Source organism: Falco biarmicus, chromosome 2, assembly GCF_023638135.1.
Source record: "Falco biarmicus isolate bFalBia1 chromosome 2, bFalBia1.pri, whole genome shotgun sequence".
NCBI lineage: Eukaryota > Metazoa > Chordata > Aves > Falconiformes > Falconidae > Falco > Falco biarmicus.
In genome coordinates this window covers 57,924,448-57,944,792 of record NC_079289.1, presented here as the reverse complement: position 1 = coordinate 57,944,792, position 20,345 = coordinate 57,924,448, and the positions used below count along the sequence as shown (strand labels likewise).

Genomic DNA, 20,345 nt, shown 5'->3' with positions numbered 1-20,345 from the left:
TGCACAAAATCCTGCTGCTAATCTTATAATCTGTTTTGTTTCATCAATTGCTTGCCTAGCACCAGGCGGGAAGGGAAAAGGGAGAAAGAAAAAAAAAAAAAAAGAAAAGAAAGAGGAAAAGAATAAAGCCGGAAAAAACACAGAAAGCTTCCTAAAGTAATCGAAAAGAACAAATAAATGGGATTTTATTTCTTATAAAGCGAAAATCGTTAAGACTGTTAAGTGGAAGCAGGATTTTCCGGCGGGGGGGCGGAATATCGGGGAAATTCGAGGAAAAATCTGAATGTATTCCACATTTTATTTGCATATTCGATTTCTCCGCGTACGGGTCACGAAGTTACTTAAGCAGTCAGCTGAGGTTGCGCGTAAACACCTCAGGAGAGTTTATTAATATTTCTTGATTTTAATGAGGGCGCGGGGGGGCGGGCGCGGGCGGGGCTGGGTGCGCCTCCGCCGCCCCCCGCGCTGCCCCCCGCAGCCGCGCAGCTCCCGCGGGCTTGTCACACGTTGTCATTAAGACTTCAGTAAAACAATGAAGACATTATTTTTTGAAATCCTCCTCTCGTCTCTGCTCCCCCCCCCCCCCCGCCTTCTCCGGCGCGGTATTAAGGGAATAAAACAATCTACACCACACGGGTCCTATTGAGATTAATGAAAAAATTATGCAAAAAAGCAAAAAAACCCCACCTCTATATCTCATATATCTTATTTTCCGTTCCCTGCGCCAGGCTTCGCCTGCGTCTTGCCTTGCACCTGATGATTTATTAAGGTAATCTGCGGGGATAACTACACATGTGCCCAGCGCCGGCTTGTCCCAGCTCATCTTCTAAGTAATTGTTTCTCATTAGTTCTGATAATGTTTTAATAGTGTTACCCATAATTTAGTCAGCCAAGAATTAATAACGGAGGGTGCCCTGAAAGGCACGGGGGAGGGGGGGGGAGCAGAGGGGGGAGGGGGGGAGCTGCGAGGCGCAATATGAACAGGTAGTCTTTAATTAATCAGATTAGCCCGGAGGTCCCCGCGCTGTAAGGGATCACCCGGGACGGGACCCGGCTGGAGCGGGGGGTGGGTGGGCTGGGGGGGGCTCTGCGTGTGTCGGCCCCATCGCCAGCCCCCCGACTCCTCGCGGTGGGGGGGGCTCTGCCACACCCCCCCCGGCCGGTCCCCGGAGCGCTGCGGGGGTGGCGGAGGGGACCGCCCCCCCCCCGCCCCCCCGCCGCTCACCGCCCGCGGCCCGGCCCGGCCGTGCCCCGCCGTTCCCGGGGAACCGCGCCGTTTCCACGCGGGTTGGGCCTGGGTGTGGGGTTTTGCTTGGGTTCCTCCACTCCTCCCCGCGCCCCCCCCCCCCCCCCCCCCCCCATTTCCTTTCCCCTTAATTAAACCCAAAATAACCCTAAATGTTTAAAATCGCTGCTCGGAGATGGAGGGGAAACATACTAAGGGAGCAGATGGGAGGAATAAGCCACTGTGACTCCATACGTAAAATGGCCATGGAGGCGGTGAAAAATGAAACTAAAAAACAACTGTTTTCTATTTACAAATTTAAATAAACAGAACAGCCTTCCCCGCGGTGTTTGTCTAAGTGCAGCAGCATTGCTGCTGTGTAGGTCATGAAAAGGTTGGTGCATAGTTTAAAACTTCCCATTCTGTTAATTTCTTAAAGAACAGTCGTTCATAGTCTGAGCACAAAAGCTCATGATTTAATGAGGAACAGAAACAAAATCTCTGATTGTTGGTGTTTCAAACTTCATTGGAGTCCTCTGGCAACCACAAGTTGATCCTCTGCAGCTTCAATACCCTTTAGCCCTCCATATAAGAGTACATGCTGAATAGAGGACAATGCCTGGTTGTTATGTTTATTTACCCTTACTACAAGCTGGGTTAACCTCTTCAAAACAGCTTTACTAAGCCCGTTAACCACACGGCCCACATGATCTGTAGCCGTATCCCTAATGTGATGTAAATCTGACTCGAGACCATATGCACAAGTTCTGCTGCATTGTGTCTCCAAAAACTACAAGTTTATTGCCGTGCAACCCTTCCCGGGCTGGACGCTTCCAGGAGGAAACGCTCTGAATAGCAACTGCTTAAAAAAAGAAGAGAAGAAAGTCAAGAGTCCTGCCTTGTCAGACCAATATTTTTAATGGCTTTTGCAAATTTACAGAAGGGGGGTGGGGTGGGATGCAAAGCTCGCACAGGGTAATGATTTTCATCTCAGTTATTTCAACCGGTGCGTAATTATTCAAGGCTTTGCCCTCTCTGACGGAAGCTCTGCACTGGAGCAGGAAGAAGCATAGATACAAATAGAAGCGACTGAACTGGTTTTCCTCTGCTCTTTTGACAGAGCTCACAGCTTACGTTTTGCCTTTCTCCTTCAGTGAAATCATAATCCTGCATTCGTAGTAATTAGCAGTGATGTCACACAGTTGGTGATGTAACTTTGTGGCAGGCTATGAGTAGTACATGGGCCGTGTGGGACCGAGCAGTGGTTTGAGTTGGGAATAGTTTTAGTAATTAGTGATTCTGGTAAGCAAACTATGACAGATCTGCAAAATGGAAATGAATTTCTGCTTAAGCTTGATGTCTTTAATTCCTGCCCCCCCCCCCCCAGTATTATAGTCATCTTTTAAAACAGCTACTGGGCCCCCATGGCGAGAGCTTCATTTACCAGCTCATTTTTTCTTGATGGCTGTGGCAAGCGTAACAATGTTCTGTGCCTGCTTCAGTAATGGCATGTCGATCATGCTCCCGTGGAAAGTAAATGCACCCTGGAAAAGAGAGAATATAAACTTCCTGAGAGGACCTCTGGAAATCATAGTTGGCTTGTCTTTTCCTTTAAATACACATCCGTTCACCGAGAAGCATCATCTCCCACAGGAATCCTGAACGAGTGTTAGGAGACAAACTAACCCAGACAGGGCAAATGCAATTAAAGAAATGTGGTGGGTGCCAAGCGCTCCAAAGAGGAGGCAACAGGAGAGACAAGAGGAGCCCAGTGTGCAGCCTGCCTGTTTCGGCCCCTCTACCTGGCAGCCAGTGAGGGCCAAGAGCAGCAAGGCAGTGCGTGCCACCCAAGGGGCTGGGGGACACTGTGCCTGGGGGGCAGGTCTGCTCCCCACATCCAGCATCACCCCCCAGCACAGGTGCTGAGCCACAGGGCCGGCCCTGCGCTGCCTGCAGCGTTATCTTTGTCAGGAAACAGCGGCCAGTGTTTGGGGTCGTGGAGGGAAGTTTTCCTGACTTGGGGGTGTTGTTGAGGTTGTGCTGCTGCACCTCTCCATCATGGGTCTGGTACTGAAGATAGGCTGGGCCTGTGCTAAGACCAACAGCTGGGATGAAAGCTGAAAAAACCACATGGCTGTCGTGATAATATTGCCCCAACCTGCTCTGGAGCCAAGTAAAGCCCACCTGAGCACTGCACATAGGGAATTTCCCAGAGTGGATGCAGAACTAGCTGGTGTGCCTCAGCAGTGGTGATTTGAGAGCCAGGGCAGGTTTCAGAGGGCACTTTGTATTTCTAGGGATTTTGTGTTGGTGCCATGGTGACAAGTTTAAAATAATTAACTATGAATCATAGTTAAACCCTAAACAGAAGACACATGTTTTAAACAGAGCCAAACCTGACTTGTTCCTCTGGATGCCTTAATCCACACATGTTGCTGAGGTAGGATTTTGAAGATAAAACACATGACAAAGTTCAGTAGGCAAAAAAAAAAAAAAAATCTATTTGTAATTCTGACAGTACTTTGACACATTCCTGAAAAAAAACAAATACAAAGATGCAATCTCTTCCCTGAAGGAATCAGAATTGAGGGATTGAGGGTCTGGCCCCAGTGTTGCGTAGGATGCCTCTGTGAAGCACTGTGCACCCTTTTAATGTCCTGCTGCAATCGATATGGGATCACAGGCTGGCCTTAGATTTGGCAGTGAGCGAGGACAACCAAGAACAGGGTAGGTACGATACTGGCATGTGTGTCTGTGCATGCATAGCGAGAGAAATGCAGGGGAGAAGAAGCTGTTTATTGTTCTGGTTTTCATTTAAGGCTCGATAATCATTAAATAGAGGACTCTGGTAAGTAAGGTGAAAATACAACCCATTTACAGAAACGATTAGGAAATGTGTTGCTCCAGCAACATACCTAGCTCAACTGAAGCAGCATTAAATATGAAACCATGTTCCAGAACAGCTAAGACAAAAATCCACCTTAAACAGTCATCTTGTGCAGATCAATACTGTTGCATGTAAGAACAGGCTGCATTAAAGCCATTAAGAGCCCAACAGTTAAAACTATTATTTTATTTTTAGTAGGATTTCCTACCATAGCTTGCAGTATTTTAGGTGGGTTTGGAGAATAATGGGACTGACAGATGCTCAAGGGTAGATGCTTCAAATTGAATTTCTTGTTTAGAGCAACCAATCAACCCTACATTACCACATCAAAATTTATTATTATTATTATTATTATTAACAACAACAACAACAATAATAATAATACACCACTTTTTATCTTACTTAGCTACATCTCAGCTGTTTTCACTTACACTTAAACCTTTACAGAAAATGCAGCCTCAAACTATTCCATAGATTAACTGTTGTGAAAATACACTGGGAACCAAGTAAACATTTCATGACATAGCAACTTTTTTGGAATAATTCAGGTCTTTGCAGTGATCTTACACTGCAAGACAGTTTTTTTTCACTGTAAGAAAAACATGTTTTTGTCATGCCTATTTTTCTACAGGCATTCAGTCAAATAAGAGCTATTGCTTAAAAGAGAAATTTGCATGTGGGATGACAGTGCTAAGCAGAGATATGTTAAGGTCTGGAATCATCCTTCCTAGTTCTGTGAAATGGCTGACTTAGGAGCACAGCTATCCTAACTACCTGCAATAGTTTGCAGAAAGAGATGGGCACCTAGCAGCGACAATTCTGATCTCTGGTGGTCTGAATCATGGTTGGGAGGGTCTCACCCCTTCCATTGACTGTGTACAGGATGCTCTGGAGTCAGATACCTCTGCAGGTGCCCAAGTCGGAGCATGATGAATGAGGGTCAGAATGTCTTTTTTAGAAAGCAGGAGTTAATTAAACAGCATGCCTGTCCTCTCTTCATTAAAATAACATATTTAGAAAGGAAACCAGGATAATAGTCTATGTGTGGACACATGAACACTGAACCACTTGAGATCTGCTGTATGTTCTCTTCTTGTCGGCGTGCAGCTGTAGTTTGGGTTGCTAGGAACTTGAATTCTTGAAGGTAAAATATGCTTCCCCCCCCCGCAACAGCAAAGAGTAACACTGAGAAGTTGGCTTCTCTGCCTGTTCACTCTGAGGCTTATTTTCTCCCTGCTAATTTGCAGTGTTGAGCTAAAGTCCAGAAAAAGAAACCAATTTTAATGCCATTGAATATACTCTATTCACTGCCTCTCTTTCCACCCACAGGTTGCAACAGATAGGAAATACCAGTAATTACAGCTTTGTCCCCATGCTCTCTTTTCCAGTTCTGCTAGATGAAATTTGCCTTTAGCATTCTTTTGATTTTTCTCTTGCTTGAATATAAAGAAAACAGGACTTTCTATAAACACCATTTGCTTTGATAGCATTAATCTGGGGATTAATTTAGTCATAGATCTAAATTTTATTTTTGCCTAATTTTACCAATAATCTCATGCTTCCAGCCTGTACTTAGACTTCCAGTAGTACAACTGTGGGACCAAGGGTCTGTTCTTAAGGAAGCTTGCAGCACGAACGAGAACGATGGTGGGTACGTGGTGCAAGGCTGGGGTTTGCATCCATCGCCATTCAGTGGCTGTGGTTCTCGCTTGCGGTGTAACCATACACATAATTCTGTGGGAGCCTTTTCAGAAATCTGTAAAAAGGACCCGGCCATCAGGCAAGTCAAACGTGTCAGACCTGCCCTGGCAAGAGACAGACCCTCCAGGCAAAGGCTGACAGAGAACCTGGGAGAAGCAGCAGCCAGGAGGCAAAACCGCAGCCGGTGGGCACAGCCTTTGGGTGATGATGCATGGGTGCAAGTGACTCAGGTGGGATGAGGAGTGGGGGAATGGAGTACATTCTGTGTCTGTGACAGCCGTAGGACAGCAGGCTGGAAGTGTAGTCCTTCTGAGGAATGGGTGGCCAAAGACACTGCCCCCATTGCAAGCGATGCAGCACCTATTCTGCTGTCTTTATCCAGTGCCATCCTTCATGCAGCAACACAGTGAACGCACTAGGGGTGAAGCCCTGTGAGAAATAAGGTGACTTTGGTACTCACTGACCTGTAGGGCATGGGAGGTACCAGCGCTTTGGCTGGCCTGCGCTGTACGGCTGTGGAGGCAGCACAACACAGCAGAGGGGTTTGTATGTGCACAGCCTTTGGCTTCCCTCAGCCTGGTCGCTGTACGCCTCTGTCAGCGCAGGCTGTGGGGGAGAGATCAAGGCAGAAAGTGAACGGGCAGCATTCCCTGTTGGGGTCATCCCGCAGACTAGCGAAGAGTCCTCCCCAGCTGACTGGCAAGTGAGGAAAGACACAAAGGTGTTTCCTTCTGGGTAGCTCTGTGAGAGTGGAGTGACACCCAGCTCCTCTTGCCACCCGGTTACTGCAGCTGCTCACGGAGCCCACCAAGTCACCATGTTCCCATCTCTGTCTCTGGTATCAGATCACCTTCTCCAGGCGGAACAATGCATGACCAGTACTGTGCAATTTGCTGCATCCCCCAGGAACCATGTAGTATTTGAACGCAATAAAGTCACAATGACATTTAATGCTCTGTTAAAACAGTAGTAACATTTCAAAAAATGAAACAGCTATTTATGCAAGATGCAGGCCATGCTGAGTAAGGTCTTAACAGCTCTACTTTGAATTTCAATATGTCCTAAAGTGCTTTGAGAATGGAACAGAGACTGTTTTGGCAAATACAGAAAACAGCTGGAAGGGAATTAAAATTATAGAAAGCTGCTAGTTGTTTTATTTTTTTCTTTTTTCTTTTTTTTTCTGAAGGGAACAGCAAAAAATGATAGTCTTGGAAAAAAGAGAATTGAGCACGGTCAGCCCCAAGTGATACAAAGATCCAGCTTACAGACAAGAGAAGTGATAAGACAGAGCTGACAAGAGAACAGTCATTTCCACAGGTCAGGAGCTGAAGATACAGGCTCATGAAAAAGCGGGGCAAATTAAGTTGTGCAGTAGGAATAATGAATGCAATACATTTTCAGGTGGCTGTAGAGAGACTGAAAAGATGCAGAACCAATCTTTGTAACACATCAGTTCGGCAGAGATTATGCTTGTACCTTAGGAACCTCCTTTTGGATAAATGCAGCCACTACCAAAAACAACTCGGGTCTAGCCAAGTTCAATAGGAAACTGAAGGCTCTTCTTTGACAACTTAGAAGACAACTCTGGCCGTATGTTGCTGTGGGTCTTGGACATGGCTGTTGTCCTATCTATATGTCATTGTTAAAGATTTCCTTTCCTATAAGAAATGACATGTATCAAGTTGCAGAAAGAGTCTCATCATTGCTCTGTTATTTGCCACAGCCAAAAGATGATCATGTTAATGCAGTGTTTCCTGGAACATGAAGACCTCCTCTTTCTGTGTGTGTCTGTGTGTGGCAGCATCCAGGAACAGCTGCTCTGTGAAACTTTCGGGAGTAGTTAAGAGCTTGGTAAATCTATACGACTATCTGATAAACACAGTATAATTTTTTTAATGGTGAGAAGCATTTTACCTTTCTAGAAGTTAAATGGATGGGATTCAGAATCCATGATTTCTGTGTCATCTGGGGATCAATGTGTTCTGGTGGAACCAGGAAAGGGGAAGAAATGATACAGCCAACTTTCTTGCTAGCACTTATCATGGGTGGTAGAATTGTGTTGGCTTTGACTACAACGGGGGATGCACAGGATCAAAAGTGAGGTACACTTCATGTTTTTCCAGAAGATCAGGGGAAGTAAAGTTTCATACTTCTTAATCTGTCCTTTTTATATAATATGCAATGTTATGTGGGGTTTTACTCGCACCACCTTTTGTTTCCTTACGGGTTAACAAGAGAAAAAAGTTGGCTAAAACTATCATGATAGAGAACATTTAAGGCACCTCATAGTTGCGTGATACAATTCTCTCTGAGCTGTGGATTAAAGTACATGAGTTAATTAAAGTAAAATAATAATTGTTCTGGGACATGTGGGACAGTGATCAGATGAGCTAGTCCCCTTTGGTTGACAAGATGGAAGAATTAGATGTACTTTTGCACCTGGGAATGCCTGTGGCTTTTTCCCCAGCATCTGCTCCGCCTGTGGTTATCTGTGCCTCTACCCATGTCCATCCCGATGACTGCAATGAACTCACTATGAGGGCTACTGCAGACCCTCAGTTCTTAGACCACTGGAATCTACTAATCACCTGCACTGGTACTGAATGTGAGGATTGGCTCTCCTAACAAGCATATACATTTTGAAGTACCAAGTAAGTCCTGTAAGTTCCAAAAAGCCTGCTGGCTTCCTGTTTGAAAGCAGACGGGGCTCCAAACGTGAGCACTGGTTCTAAGAACTCTGCAGTCTGTTTTGGGAACCGCTGTTTTATTAATTACCTCAATCATTGGCAACCCTTTGCTAATAAACCTTTGATGTGATGCCCTGTTCTACCAGATCTCATCATACATGTAGCCAACAACTTTAACTCCCATGTGACAGTGTCCAGGACTTTCTTAAAGTTATTTATAAAGATGATATTAAGCCTGTGGCTTGTCTACAGTAGAAAGAAAAAAATCAGTTGTCTTGCATCAGCTGAAAGAATATAGCCAATAGTGCTATATTAATTTGCCGTGTGTCAACGTATGGGCTGTCCTGGGCCACTATGCAGAGACAGCTAACGTTCAAAAGCAGTTTACTTCGAGTATCTAGTCAGTGGATTTACATGGTAGGCTTGGAGGTGCTAGGGGATCCTGGTAGTAGGTAAGGCTTTGGCATGGGGGAGACTGGGTACGCCGGCCGGTGGAAGAAAAGGAAAAGCAAGCCAAGGTCATGTTCACTGAAAGTGCAATATGGACAAGAAAGCACCTGCTGCTCAATTTTGAATTAGGTATAGGTCTAAGATAGGAGTTATGTAATGCTTATGGAATTGCCACAAAAATTTCTGCCACCAGTTAGGTGACTGTTGCTCGGAGGACAAACTCATGAGTGAGAGGAGGTCCTTTGATGGTACTCCGCTATCACAGGGTTAGAAATGCTGCCCCGCTGACGAAGATTTGGTTTTCTTTAATTATTTTTCTCAACAGCTCAGCTAGCAATACTTTCCTTTGCAGACTAAATCCCTGCAATGAGTGTGTGGCAGTCGGGTTATCTCCTTGGCTGCCTTCTGAGGGCATGTGCATCTATGACCTAGTGGAGATGGGCGTAGGGGGACCAGTGAGCCAGCCACCCTTCTCTCCTCCACACCCTCCATCATTAGGAGATGTTGTGAATCAAACAGAGCTCCCGCACTGCTCGGGTAAGGCAGGCCAGAGGCTTTGTGTGTGAATACAGTCATTGTCTAAATAAGTAATTATGTAAGTCCCCTTCCAACCCCTGTGACCTGTATCAGCACTCGTGGGCAGATGCCAGGCTAAATGGAAACAAGCAGAATGGTGATGCCAGCTGGCTGGTGCAAACCTTGCGTACCTCCCACAAGGGGAAACAGAGAACCTGTATGGACCAGCATCCTCAAGTCCACAGATGCAAGAAACCTTTGATCCACAGTTATCTGAGAAACATTAATGCTTTCCGTGGTAATTCAGTGCCTTGCTGACTTCTAAAACCCAAAGGTCTGGTTCTGACTTTTTGGAGACCACAAAAATATGTGGAATAAACCCACTGAAATCTGTTTGGGTCTGAGAACATTATCTTTAATCCTCCACAATATTAACTGTTATAAGGAAATTAAGAGTGTTGTGTTCTGGAGATCTGCTGTTCTGAGGAGGGAAGGAAGCAGGTGGATGGCAAAGGGTCCCCCTGAAAAGCATGGCATTCGGGAAGATAATTCCCCTGGGATTAAATGAAAACACATGTTTAAGTGATCCCCTGCAGAGGAAATTTGGAAATCTTTGCTTTGGGGCTTAAAAAGAATGCTTGGATTTGCTTGCAGGTCGTGAACAAAAGAGAAGAGAGCCCTGGTCACAGCAAATGGTGTTGGGTCTGTGCCTAGGGGAGGAGTGATTATCCTGACTACAAAGGAATGACTTTTCCTTGAAACAGAAGGTTGAAACCATATTTTTTGGGAAGTCAAGAGTAGGAAATAAGCTAACAGCTGTGATGGTGCTGAATGCAGGTTTAATTAATTTTTTTCTTCTGCAAGTTGTAGCCAAAGAGCCATCACAAAGAGCTGGGTCACAATTCTGCCTTTTAGTGATGAACTTCCAAAGGTTATTCTGCTTCTAGGAGGTGTTTGACGGTATCTGGGTCAACTGAGCACGTTTTTCAGGCTATAACAAGATAACATCTTGCTCTCCTCTCTGCTCAGGCCTGTTCTGCCTCCAGATTAGGCTGACACCCAGCTATGGCCTTTGAGCATCTTTGCAGCAGGTAGGAAATGCTGCTATCACTAGTGTAGTCACATATGACAAACTGAAGACATCACAGGCAGCAAGCTAGACAGAGCTTTTCAGGTTACGTAGTTCTGTATCCTCTCCTTTGGACGCTTTAACATTCGCCCCTTTTCTGTAGCAATGTTATGGGAGGAAAGACACTTAAAATCTTTGGGGAAAAGAAATGACCCCTGAAAAGGTTTGTCAAAACCATCTTTTTGGCAAGACGAGATGCTCAGTGGTTCTCCGTGATCTGTTGAAGGAAGACATGGATGGGGAGGGAATTCTGCAAAGCATCAACACCAGCAAGTTTCTGTAGGCATTTTGTTGATATGAAGAAAATGGTTTTTTTGCTTCTTTTCACCAGTGTAAACTTCCACCAGAGTAGAAGTAGCTAGTTAGTTCAGAGGATAAATCAGTTTGCAATACCAGAAGCAGGCCTGCTTTTATGAGATAGGCTTCTACCTCTAGGAGCAGATGGAAGGACACAAAAGGTAGAGAAAGTAAGAACGACTACCACATGAAACAGAGATTAGTTTTTACCTCAAATAACTCCCTAGCAGCAGTACAAGAACTCTCACAGAAAAAGCCCTTTCTAAAGCTCAACAGGTAGGAAGGACTTTGTGATCCCTTCAGTCCACAGTGGGGCAGAAAAGATGAAGAACAAGGATCTGCAAGGTCCTTCACTTCTCCTCCACCTGACATTACCATTCCCAGCCTACGGATAAGGGTCTTACCCTGCTGCGTGAGCCACACAAGCTGTTTTTCCCTCTTACAGCCCCTCAAGCTGCCTGAAGCACTGGGGATAGCCATTTCAGCTGGGGTGGGCCCGGGGATCCCACTTGGTCCAGCTGCAGAAACTCCTTCAGGCCACCAGTCTGTGTCTCTCACTGAGCAAACAACCTGTTTAGGATCCCTGAATGAAAGGCAGACACGAGGGGGTTTTATTGCTGTCTTTAAATTTTCTTTAGTTTCCTTCTCACTGTGGTTGTTGCCTTCCTGTGTGCTCCTCTAGAGTAGGAAAGAATAAAATTAAAACAGAAGAAAGTCCTAGAAATCAGGAATATTCTCCACTGGTTCCCCCCCTCTGTCTTATAATGTATTGGGAACGGAAGAATCCTAGAGAGCACACTTGCCGCTGCCAAGCAAATCTTTATTTTATAGCACAAAAGCAGCTTCCTGGACAAACATCCTATCCAACCATGCATTTTTTTCCCCTAGTGAGCGTCATGGTTATTATATGGAAAAATGAAAAGTAACTAATAATAAGACTTCAGTATCCTCAGATGCCCTTAATTAAGTCATTTAGAATTAACTTGAGGTTTATAGTCATGGAAGAAATTTGTTAAATATAGACTAGAAAATTTCATCTGGAAGTAAATGACTAAAGAACACACAAAAGGGGAAGGTAACTGTAAAATACAACGGAGGCGAGAAAAGTAATAACAGTGAAGCTCGTTCTGTCAACAAGAATGGAATTGCCGGTATTTTTGTATTCTATATTTTTTCTAATTTCAGATTCATTTTCTGAACAGGATTGAACAGCCATTTTTTACTGCAATTCTCTATTTCAGCTGAAAGAGCTTTTGCAGAGAGCTTCTTCAGGTCCCTGAAGAAACTGGCTAGCACAGAAAGGAGTGAAGAGGCAGCAAGACCACTGTTACTTAAATTAACTGAAACAATAATTTGGCTGTACAGGCTTCTGAGTTCCCTCAGTAAGCCTTAAAAAGACCCATCTGGTCAGAATGTCACATCTCTGGTTAGACCCTGCTTTGGAAATTGAAATGAGGCTTGTGAGCGCTTGTTGATGCTTTTTAAAGAGGGATTTGGAAGGTGGGTAGTTGCCTCAGCAGGTTGCTTGGTGCAGAGCAGGTTTTGGCACAACAGCGGGCAGGTGTCTGCAGCAATGGGTGTCTCCCTGCTCCATGCCTGCAGAAAAACATCACCTGTGTTGGGAGCATGCTGGCACAGCACAGCCCTTCAAAAAAAAAAGCAAGGGCACTCACTCTGTCTCACTAAGACCCCACATACACCTCCTTGAGCCGACAAGGTCAGAGGGGTCATGCCTTGCTGAGGAAGAGCCCAGAGGGATGCCATCCCATGCCCTCTGCAGGGCCCACGTCCCCTGGGACAGGAGTTACCTCCACCAGGAGCTACCTGCGGGTGGAAAGGCTATGAAGGGGCACAGCATCTGCCCTTCTGCTCCCGGCTCGCGGAGAAACTTCTCCCTGCGGGAAATGTCAGTGTGCCATCCGAGTCCCTCTCCCCCCGTGTTTTGGACACAGGTCTTTAATGAGTGGAGGAAAACAGATTACGAGCCACCGAATGCCTGCTGGGGAGTTGGGCTGGGGGGGGAGTTGGCAAGAAAATGTTTTGTGTGAGTTTCTGCCCTGCTTCGGAGCTTTTGCAGCCCTGCGTAGTAAAATCTGTCTTCTTCTCTCCCCACCTGGCATAACTCCCTCAGGACTGATTGCACCAGTGTAGAAACCAGTATAGCACAAGCAATTAGCTAATACAGCTCCTTCTGCTCTGCTGTAAAGGTTCAAAATTTGCCCCCAGATGGATCTTTCTAAGAGACGAGCCTTCAACTGTGACACAAAATACATTTCTAAACCCTTTTTCAAATAATAAAACTTATAGAGAAACTTCAAGTACCGACACAAGCTCTCTCAACCTCTATTTATTAATAAATTTTCATGTTAAAATTTCACTTGGCCACTTTTTAAAAAGATAAACAACATAACAGTGGCCCATGCTTAAATCCCACCAGTGCTCTCCATCAGTGCATAGAGAGGCACCTGAGCCTATACTTAAGGCAGAAGCTCATAAAAGGTGGCAATTTATCATAAACCCCTGAATCACCCATTCTGCATCGTGAGGAGTATACATTGCCTAATTAACATAAATGACAGCAAACGCCCCGTGTTCTTGGAGCAAGGGCTGACAGTGCTGCAACCCAGCATGCACAGAGGTATCCTGTGCTGTCGGCACTGCCCCAGGATGGGATCCAGCTTAGCTGGTGGCACCTCAGAGCTCTGCCTGCAGTCTGTCCTGGGCTCCAGGAGTGCGGAGCTGGGCTGCTCCCTCACCCCCAGCTCCGTGTAAAACCCTAAGATATAATGCCCTATAAAGTGCGATATAATGCCTGTGGGTTGATGGGGTCCCACACTGCCCCATGCCAGGGGGATGCTCCAGTGCATCCCTCCCAGGAGACAGCCCAGAGGAGCCTGCCACCCCCAGGGCATGGTCCTGCTCTCCCAGCACCCACAGGCTGGATTGGGACAGGATGGATCCCTTGTGGCTGGGGCCATACAGAGGGAGCCCTCTTAGGAGCCGCGGCACTGCTGGGAGAGGGAGGGCAGGGGGGAGAGACCTCCCTGGGCAGCAGTGGGAGCTGGACCTGGCCCAAGCACCAGGGCGCATCGTCTCCAAGATACAGTGGCTTGGGGTAGCTTTTCCTAAACAAAGAGCATTATAAGGGAGCAACTGCTGGAAATTTCCATTCCTTTGTTGGGTAGATGCTGTGTAAATAAATGCATTCCTAAGATTTTTCATAATCCTGGAAAGGTCCATAAAAGAAACTGTATAGTTTGTAAATCACTGGAGTTCATATATATTATTCCTCAGCCACTGGGAGCACGATATACAATGGAACAGAATATAATGCAAGAAACATATGCTAAAGGTCTTCTTAGAAGCACTCTGTGCATTCGTATGTGGCATGTACAGATATTTCTTCTGTTTTGCCCCATGGGATCTGAAATATTCAACCCGTATTACAGCTTGGGTCTTACCTTAAGTCTAAGTAATTCTTACCTGACAAGTGACTTCAGCGGCAGCATTTAACTATTCCCTGTTTAAATGTGCAGGTCCTTTGAAAGCATTTATAAATTATTACCCAAGATAAATGTGTAAGCAACCTCTTACTTTTCTGCTTTTCTTTCTTTCTAAATTTTATTTGGAAAACAGATGATTCGGGAAGATCCTATTCTGATAATGCTATTGTGCCTGATGTACTTACAAGTCAAATGGCTCAAAAACGCATTTTCAGTGTCTTACTTTCTTCTCATATATAAACACTGACTACATATAGAAGAAATTATATTTCTGTATCCAGTGTCCTGGTAATGTAAACACAGGAGTTACCTACATAGTAAAGACTTAATTGATAGAAGTCCAAGCTTTTATTCTTTTTTTTGACATAAGCTAGTAGCTTCTTGCACTAACTCTACCTTCTTGTACTCAGCTAATCTTGATTTATAAGATCACTTCTTTAATGTGGTACAAATACTTCAGAAATTCAGAACAGAAACTGTCCTTTAGGCTACCAGAACAATATTTATTACCTTTCTTTTTCATTTTTGAACACACACTGACATTTTTCTTATGTTTAGACTTTCCCAACAGCTCTGCCTGCTTTCTTTAGGTTGGTTTTTTTAATTTTGAAAATCATATCCTCTAGTAACATAATTTTACTTGAAAAATACTGAAATGATATAAAAAATACTTTTCTTTTAAAGCATGTTTAATTTTTAGATCTCAAAGTTCTATACAAAAGAACACTTAATAAATAGTTGTATAAAACAAAAAAAATGTACTTTTTCAACATTGGTCTTCTAACTGTCCAAAATACAACAGTAGCATTTATTTCCTAGATACACTTTTTTCCAGTCAGATTAGAAATGTGAAAAAAAAAACCTAAACCCCACAACCAAAGCAACCTAGAAGCCAAACCAAAATAACCCCTCAAACAGGACTATCTCTGTAAGGTAAGCCCGAACACTTTTGGCTAGCTGCTTAGCTCTCTAATTTCTTTCTGCTTGGACACTGCCACAGCATCTCCAGTTCCACAGTGCTCATCTGAGATCCTAATTTTTCCTGACCTCAGTACTCACATTTGGGGGCTACTATGTCAAAGCATTTCAGCCTCTGGGATGAAGTAGCCTGGTTCAGGCTTCTCTCAAAGAGAGATTATTAGGGCAATTGTAGCTCTCAAACTGGAATAGATTATAAAAGCTTATTACTGTATCTTAATATAAAATATTGTTGACTAAGGGCATCAAACTTTAAACCAAATTAATAACAAACTATGATCCCAGAGACTGCAGACCAGCAACTTATCTACCACACAAACAGCCGCACAAATCCCTCACATTTATTTTTTCCAGGCTTTCAACTTTGATTAATAACATGGCAAAACCATGCAAGTCTCAACCATATTAACCACAGCTATATTTTTAGTCTTACTGACATGAACACTTTAATATAATAAAAGGAAAAGGAAAACAGAAGAGGTGTTTCATTAGGACATAAGGATTACTAAAACCGCTGTGTGGAGTATTTGTCAGGAGGTGGTAAGGGAAGAGTTATTACTTACATTTTAGCATGTCGCTAGGATGCAGAGCAAGAGGATCCCTCAGTGAGATATGTTTGCTTTGGAAAAAATACTAAGTAATCAGACTGTTCAGCCTCTTCTTACTGACACATTTATAACACCAAATTGCAAATTTGGTTAAGAAGTTTGCAGCACTACACAGAAAACTATTTTTCCCATTTTGTTATGAAGACTGGCAATACGGCAGTGATAACAAGATCCAGAAGTTCACATATTAACCTGCCAGTCCTTTTTTATTGATAGACGGCTACACACAAAAATATATGAAGCATGCAACCTGGTTGGTTAAAAAAACAGTGCAAACCACAAACCCTCAGCAAATCTGTTCTTGCAGCTGATTATAGAAGCTTATAACCTATTTTAAAAGTATTTATTTTTTTTTAAAAAACAAAACCCCAAACCCAAACAAAGCCTCCCTGAATGGCTGGTATAAGCAAGAAACCAGCATCATGTCAGCAAAATAACAGCTTCAGAACAAATCCGAAGACTAATGCTTACCTAATACAGAATTCTTCAATATTAAACATGTTTGGCTTCATGATTGTGTGATACTGGGACCAGAGTTAAATTCAGTCCTGTCTCCTCATCGACTGTTCATTTGACAGGCATATTCCTTAGATGAGTTTCTGACACTAAATTCAGCTGAATTAATAGTATTATACACACCATCAACATAAACACTATTTGGCTTAGTATGTCATTTGACTTTTTTCTTTCTGCATCTACCTGCCTACATGTTTGCACCAGCAGTATGTTTATAATGATGCCTTTTGTAAGAGAGCCAAGCTTTGTAAATCGGAATAATGGGCAAAACCAGTCATACATTTTATATTTCTAAATCGTTTGCATGAAGACAACTACATTTCAAAATCGAGGGAACAGAACAAAGAGATATGAGCATACAGCATCCTAATAGTGACCCTAAAATAACTGCTCGGGGTAGCACCCAAATAATGCAGTCACGGCTGTGCTGGAAACACCCAGGTACCACAGAGGGGATGCGATAGCCTAGCAAAGAGAAGGGCAGAGCAATAGCAAACACATTGGCACACTTTTACCCTGAGATGAAAGCATCATTTCTGCTTTGGCCTTTTTAGCATTTCTAATGCACAACATCTGCAGCATCAGAAATGCAGGGGAATGGGGAAGGCACACACACCAATCTATTACTTTCCTACCCACCAGAAAGTGAAGAAATGTACAGAAAACCCTCATATGACACTGGAGAAAGTGAGAGCCTGTGCACAGTCTTATATATGAACTTCACTGCTGAAGCGATTGGCCCCCCATCTGAATGCCACACAAGCACAAGTGAACCGTTCCCGCTCATCTGCACTCCCTGTTCTGACATCCGGACTTTGCTTTTTAGCGAGCCTGGGCTTGGCTGCAACTAAGATAAACATATTTAGCTGCAACTTTTTTTTTTCTTTCAAAAAGAGGCAAACTGGATTATAGCAAATAACCTTTAAGATAATTAACTGACAATGCCACAACTAGCATAAAATCTTCCTTCAGGCGACCCCTAATTTAAGTATTACTGGCACAAAGTGGAGACAGATTGTGCATCACCACCGCAATATTTACATAGCAGAAACCCACAGAGCAGGAAACGTGAGACTCAATGATGCACTAAATTAGGAACAATCATATTCCAGTGTTAATTTGCTTTCTCCTCTATCCAAATTTCAGGTCCAGCAATTGGTACAAATACACATAAAACATTCCCATTTTTAATGATTAAGAACCACAATCTGCAAGCAGTTCTGCTCAAAAGTAAATTCACTCACTGCTAGGGATGTTTGCGGGATCAAACCCCTAGAAGTGAAACAGGTTCACCAACAAAGAGATTTTTTAGAAAACCAAGACTTCCTAATCTGTTTATTTCCTTCCATAAACGATATCTGCACAAGCAGTCTGAGTTGTCTCCCAGGCTACCTGCCTTTTGATTGCAAATATTTTCCTACGACAGTAACACTGTGATTCTGCAGCATAATGGAGAAACGGTTTTAATTCAACGATGCTGTAGATACGTGCAGGTACTCAAAAGGCTGTGTAATCAAAGAATTAAAGTTAAAATGGGGGGGGAGAAAAAGATAGCTGGTCTATTTGTAAATATATTGGGAAGTGACACATTTATAATAAATATACACTCTATAGTCTATCCAGACCCAGATTTCATGAGCAATACTCTCAGTTACAGCACACTTCATAAGATAAATGCAAAGAGCCATCACCAATCTTTATAAATCTTAAATATTATGCAAATTTGGTTTCCACTATGGCATATTAACAAAATATTTACCTTGCCTAATCGCTGATGTTCTTCAAAAGCAGAAATCAGTTCTTGTGCCCACTTTATTTTTTCAGGGCTCGGAGAGAACTGTTCCTGGACAACAGCAATTTGGTTGGGGTGAATCACCTGCTTACCTACAAAGAAGATTAATAACACCAGAATCATGCATCGACAAACAGATGTTCAAGCAAAATGTTCCAACCACTTGAGGCTCTCATATGCCTTGCAGACTTTCTTGCTCTTTAGCTAATTATTTCACTTGGTGTCTTTTATTTTTTAAACTGGACAACAGGCAGATAGCCTTTTGCCAGATTTTTTTAAGAATGAAAATATTTTGATCTACGCTTGCATTCTAATATAGTTTGAAAGAACACACGATTCTTTCTCCTCCCTCCCCATTTCAATCCATACATCTCTCAGTAATTTCAGGTGCAAGTGTTTGTCTGGGTCAGTCAATAACACTTAAGTATAATGCACCTCTGAATTTAATGCTATAAATAACAGCTCCAGCCACTCTTAAATAAGTTGTATTAAAAGGCGTCAGAAAATGAGATCTGATGAAGATGGCAAGAGACTGTAGGACAGGAAAGTTACCAGGCACCTAAGGATCATGCCCTAAATTCTCAGTATTGGCTTAGCATCACAAAATCCACAGTGTTTAAATTGCTGCTGGTGCAATAGTTAGCAGTTGCAGGTAGGCTGCAATATTTATTTAGTCACTGGTATATTAAATAACTAGCAGTGGTGCCCTGAGGTTTTATGAAGCACTATTTTTTATCCTTTCTTGTATAAACACACGTTAAGAAAATAAAACTAGGTGTTGCCTTTTTTTTTTACTAGAGATTTTCAAACATGAATAGACAGCCACATAATCCGTTTTAATCTGTTATTGTATTTCGCTACCTTAAAACAAATACATATCTAATTTGTTTGACAGTTTAAAAAGTGTAACATTTGACATTATTAGTTCATTTTTATGGGAATTTCACAGATTGGTGTGATTTCTGCACTTCGGTTTCAAAGCGCTTTAATAAAGAAAGGCTACCGTAATTCCCAGTTTCCTGCGGAATAAACGACTCTCCTCCATGCCAGATAACAAAACTAGTGAGAGGGATGAGCCTGATCCTGCAAACCTGCCACCAAGTGAGCAGCCTCCTGCACACAGAGGGTCCCACAGCCGTGCCGTCCTGCTGCACACTGCAGCCTCTCGTGGGGGCAAGGGAAAGTCTGAAGTGTCAGGACCTAGGGAGGTCTCCTGCGTACAACCGGCTCTGCTCCCACAGTCTTACTGATGTTAAGCCAGCTGTACATTAGAAATCAGCCCATCACCTGGTCCAAGAAGACTCACACATGACCACAAAGATGCACCTATTTTACGGAAAATCACTGCTGCAAAAAATCCTGGGATTACTTCTATGAGACTGCGGCGGGGCTGAATGATAACCTGCAGTACAAACAAATTCTGGGGATGCAGCAGCACAAACTACTTAATGAGCAAAGAAATAGTAATGTTTTAGTGTTGCTACATTTCTTTGCTAAAAAGCTATAAATAGCTCAATTTTATTTTATTTATTTCCTATTAAACAAGCTTTAGTTTATGATCTTATGGGCATCCAAATATTCAGTTTGAATTTCCAAAGTCAAAACGATTTCAAAAATAGCTTAAAAATAGGCAAAAGCTTAGAATTCTGTAAGAACTATATTTTTTGAAAGAAATGATATGCAGACAAATTTTCTTAACTAATGTGTTTTACATTAGGTCCAGTTAAAGGTTTTTTAGTCAATTTAATCAAATGTCACCATTAATAAGATTATGATGTTCCTTATTTGTAATACAACAAATTCTCCCTAGCTAAACTACTAATTCTAAAATTGAAGGGTGTACAAATAATTCCTGCAAAACCCTAAGGAGCTTAACTTTCTGGGAAAAATGTAGACTATATTTTAAATTATATTTAAAGTCAGTCCATAATTACAACAAACATAAAAATATTTATATATGATTTTTTTAAAGTGTAAAAAGATTGGCTTTTGATAAAAATATCTGTAGCATTAAGCTATACTTTTTATCATTGAAACAGTGCTGAACAATTTACAG

The 20,345-nt window shown here is 43.0% G+C and overlaps 1 protein-coding gene across 3 annotated transcripts in view; it reads right to left on the bottom strand.

Annotated features, from left to right (window-relative positions):
* Positions 1-2,117: 2,117 nt before the first annotated feature.
* Positions 2,118-20,345, bottom strand: part of CLYBL (citramalyl-CoA lyase) — a 174,464-nt gene continuing 156,236 nt past the window's right edge. For 2 of the 3 annotated variants that reach the window (XM_056329075.1, XM_056329077.1), the window contains 2 exons: positions 18,257-18,381; positions 2,118-2,769 (listed from right to left, as the gene is read on the bottom strand). In XM_056329075.1, coding sequence (XP_056185050.1) covers positions 2,674-2,769; positions 18,257-18,381 — 221 coding nt within the window. In that variant the 3' untranslated portion in view covers positions 2,118-2,673. The remainder of the gene's footprint in view (positions 2,770-18,256; positions 18,382-20,345) is intronic. The other variant, XM_056329076.1, reaches the window with a different exon arrangement.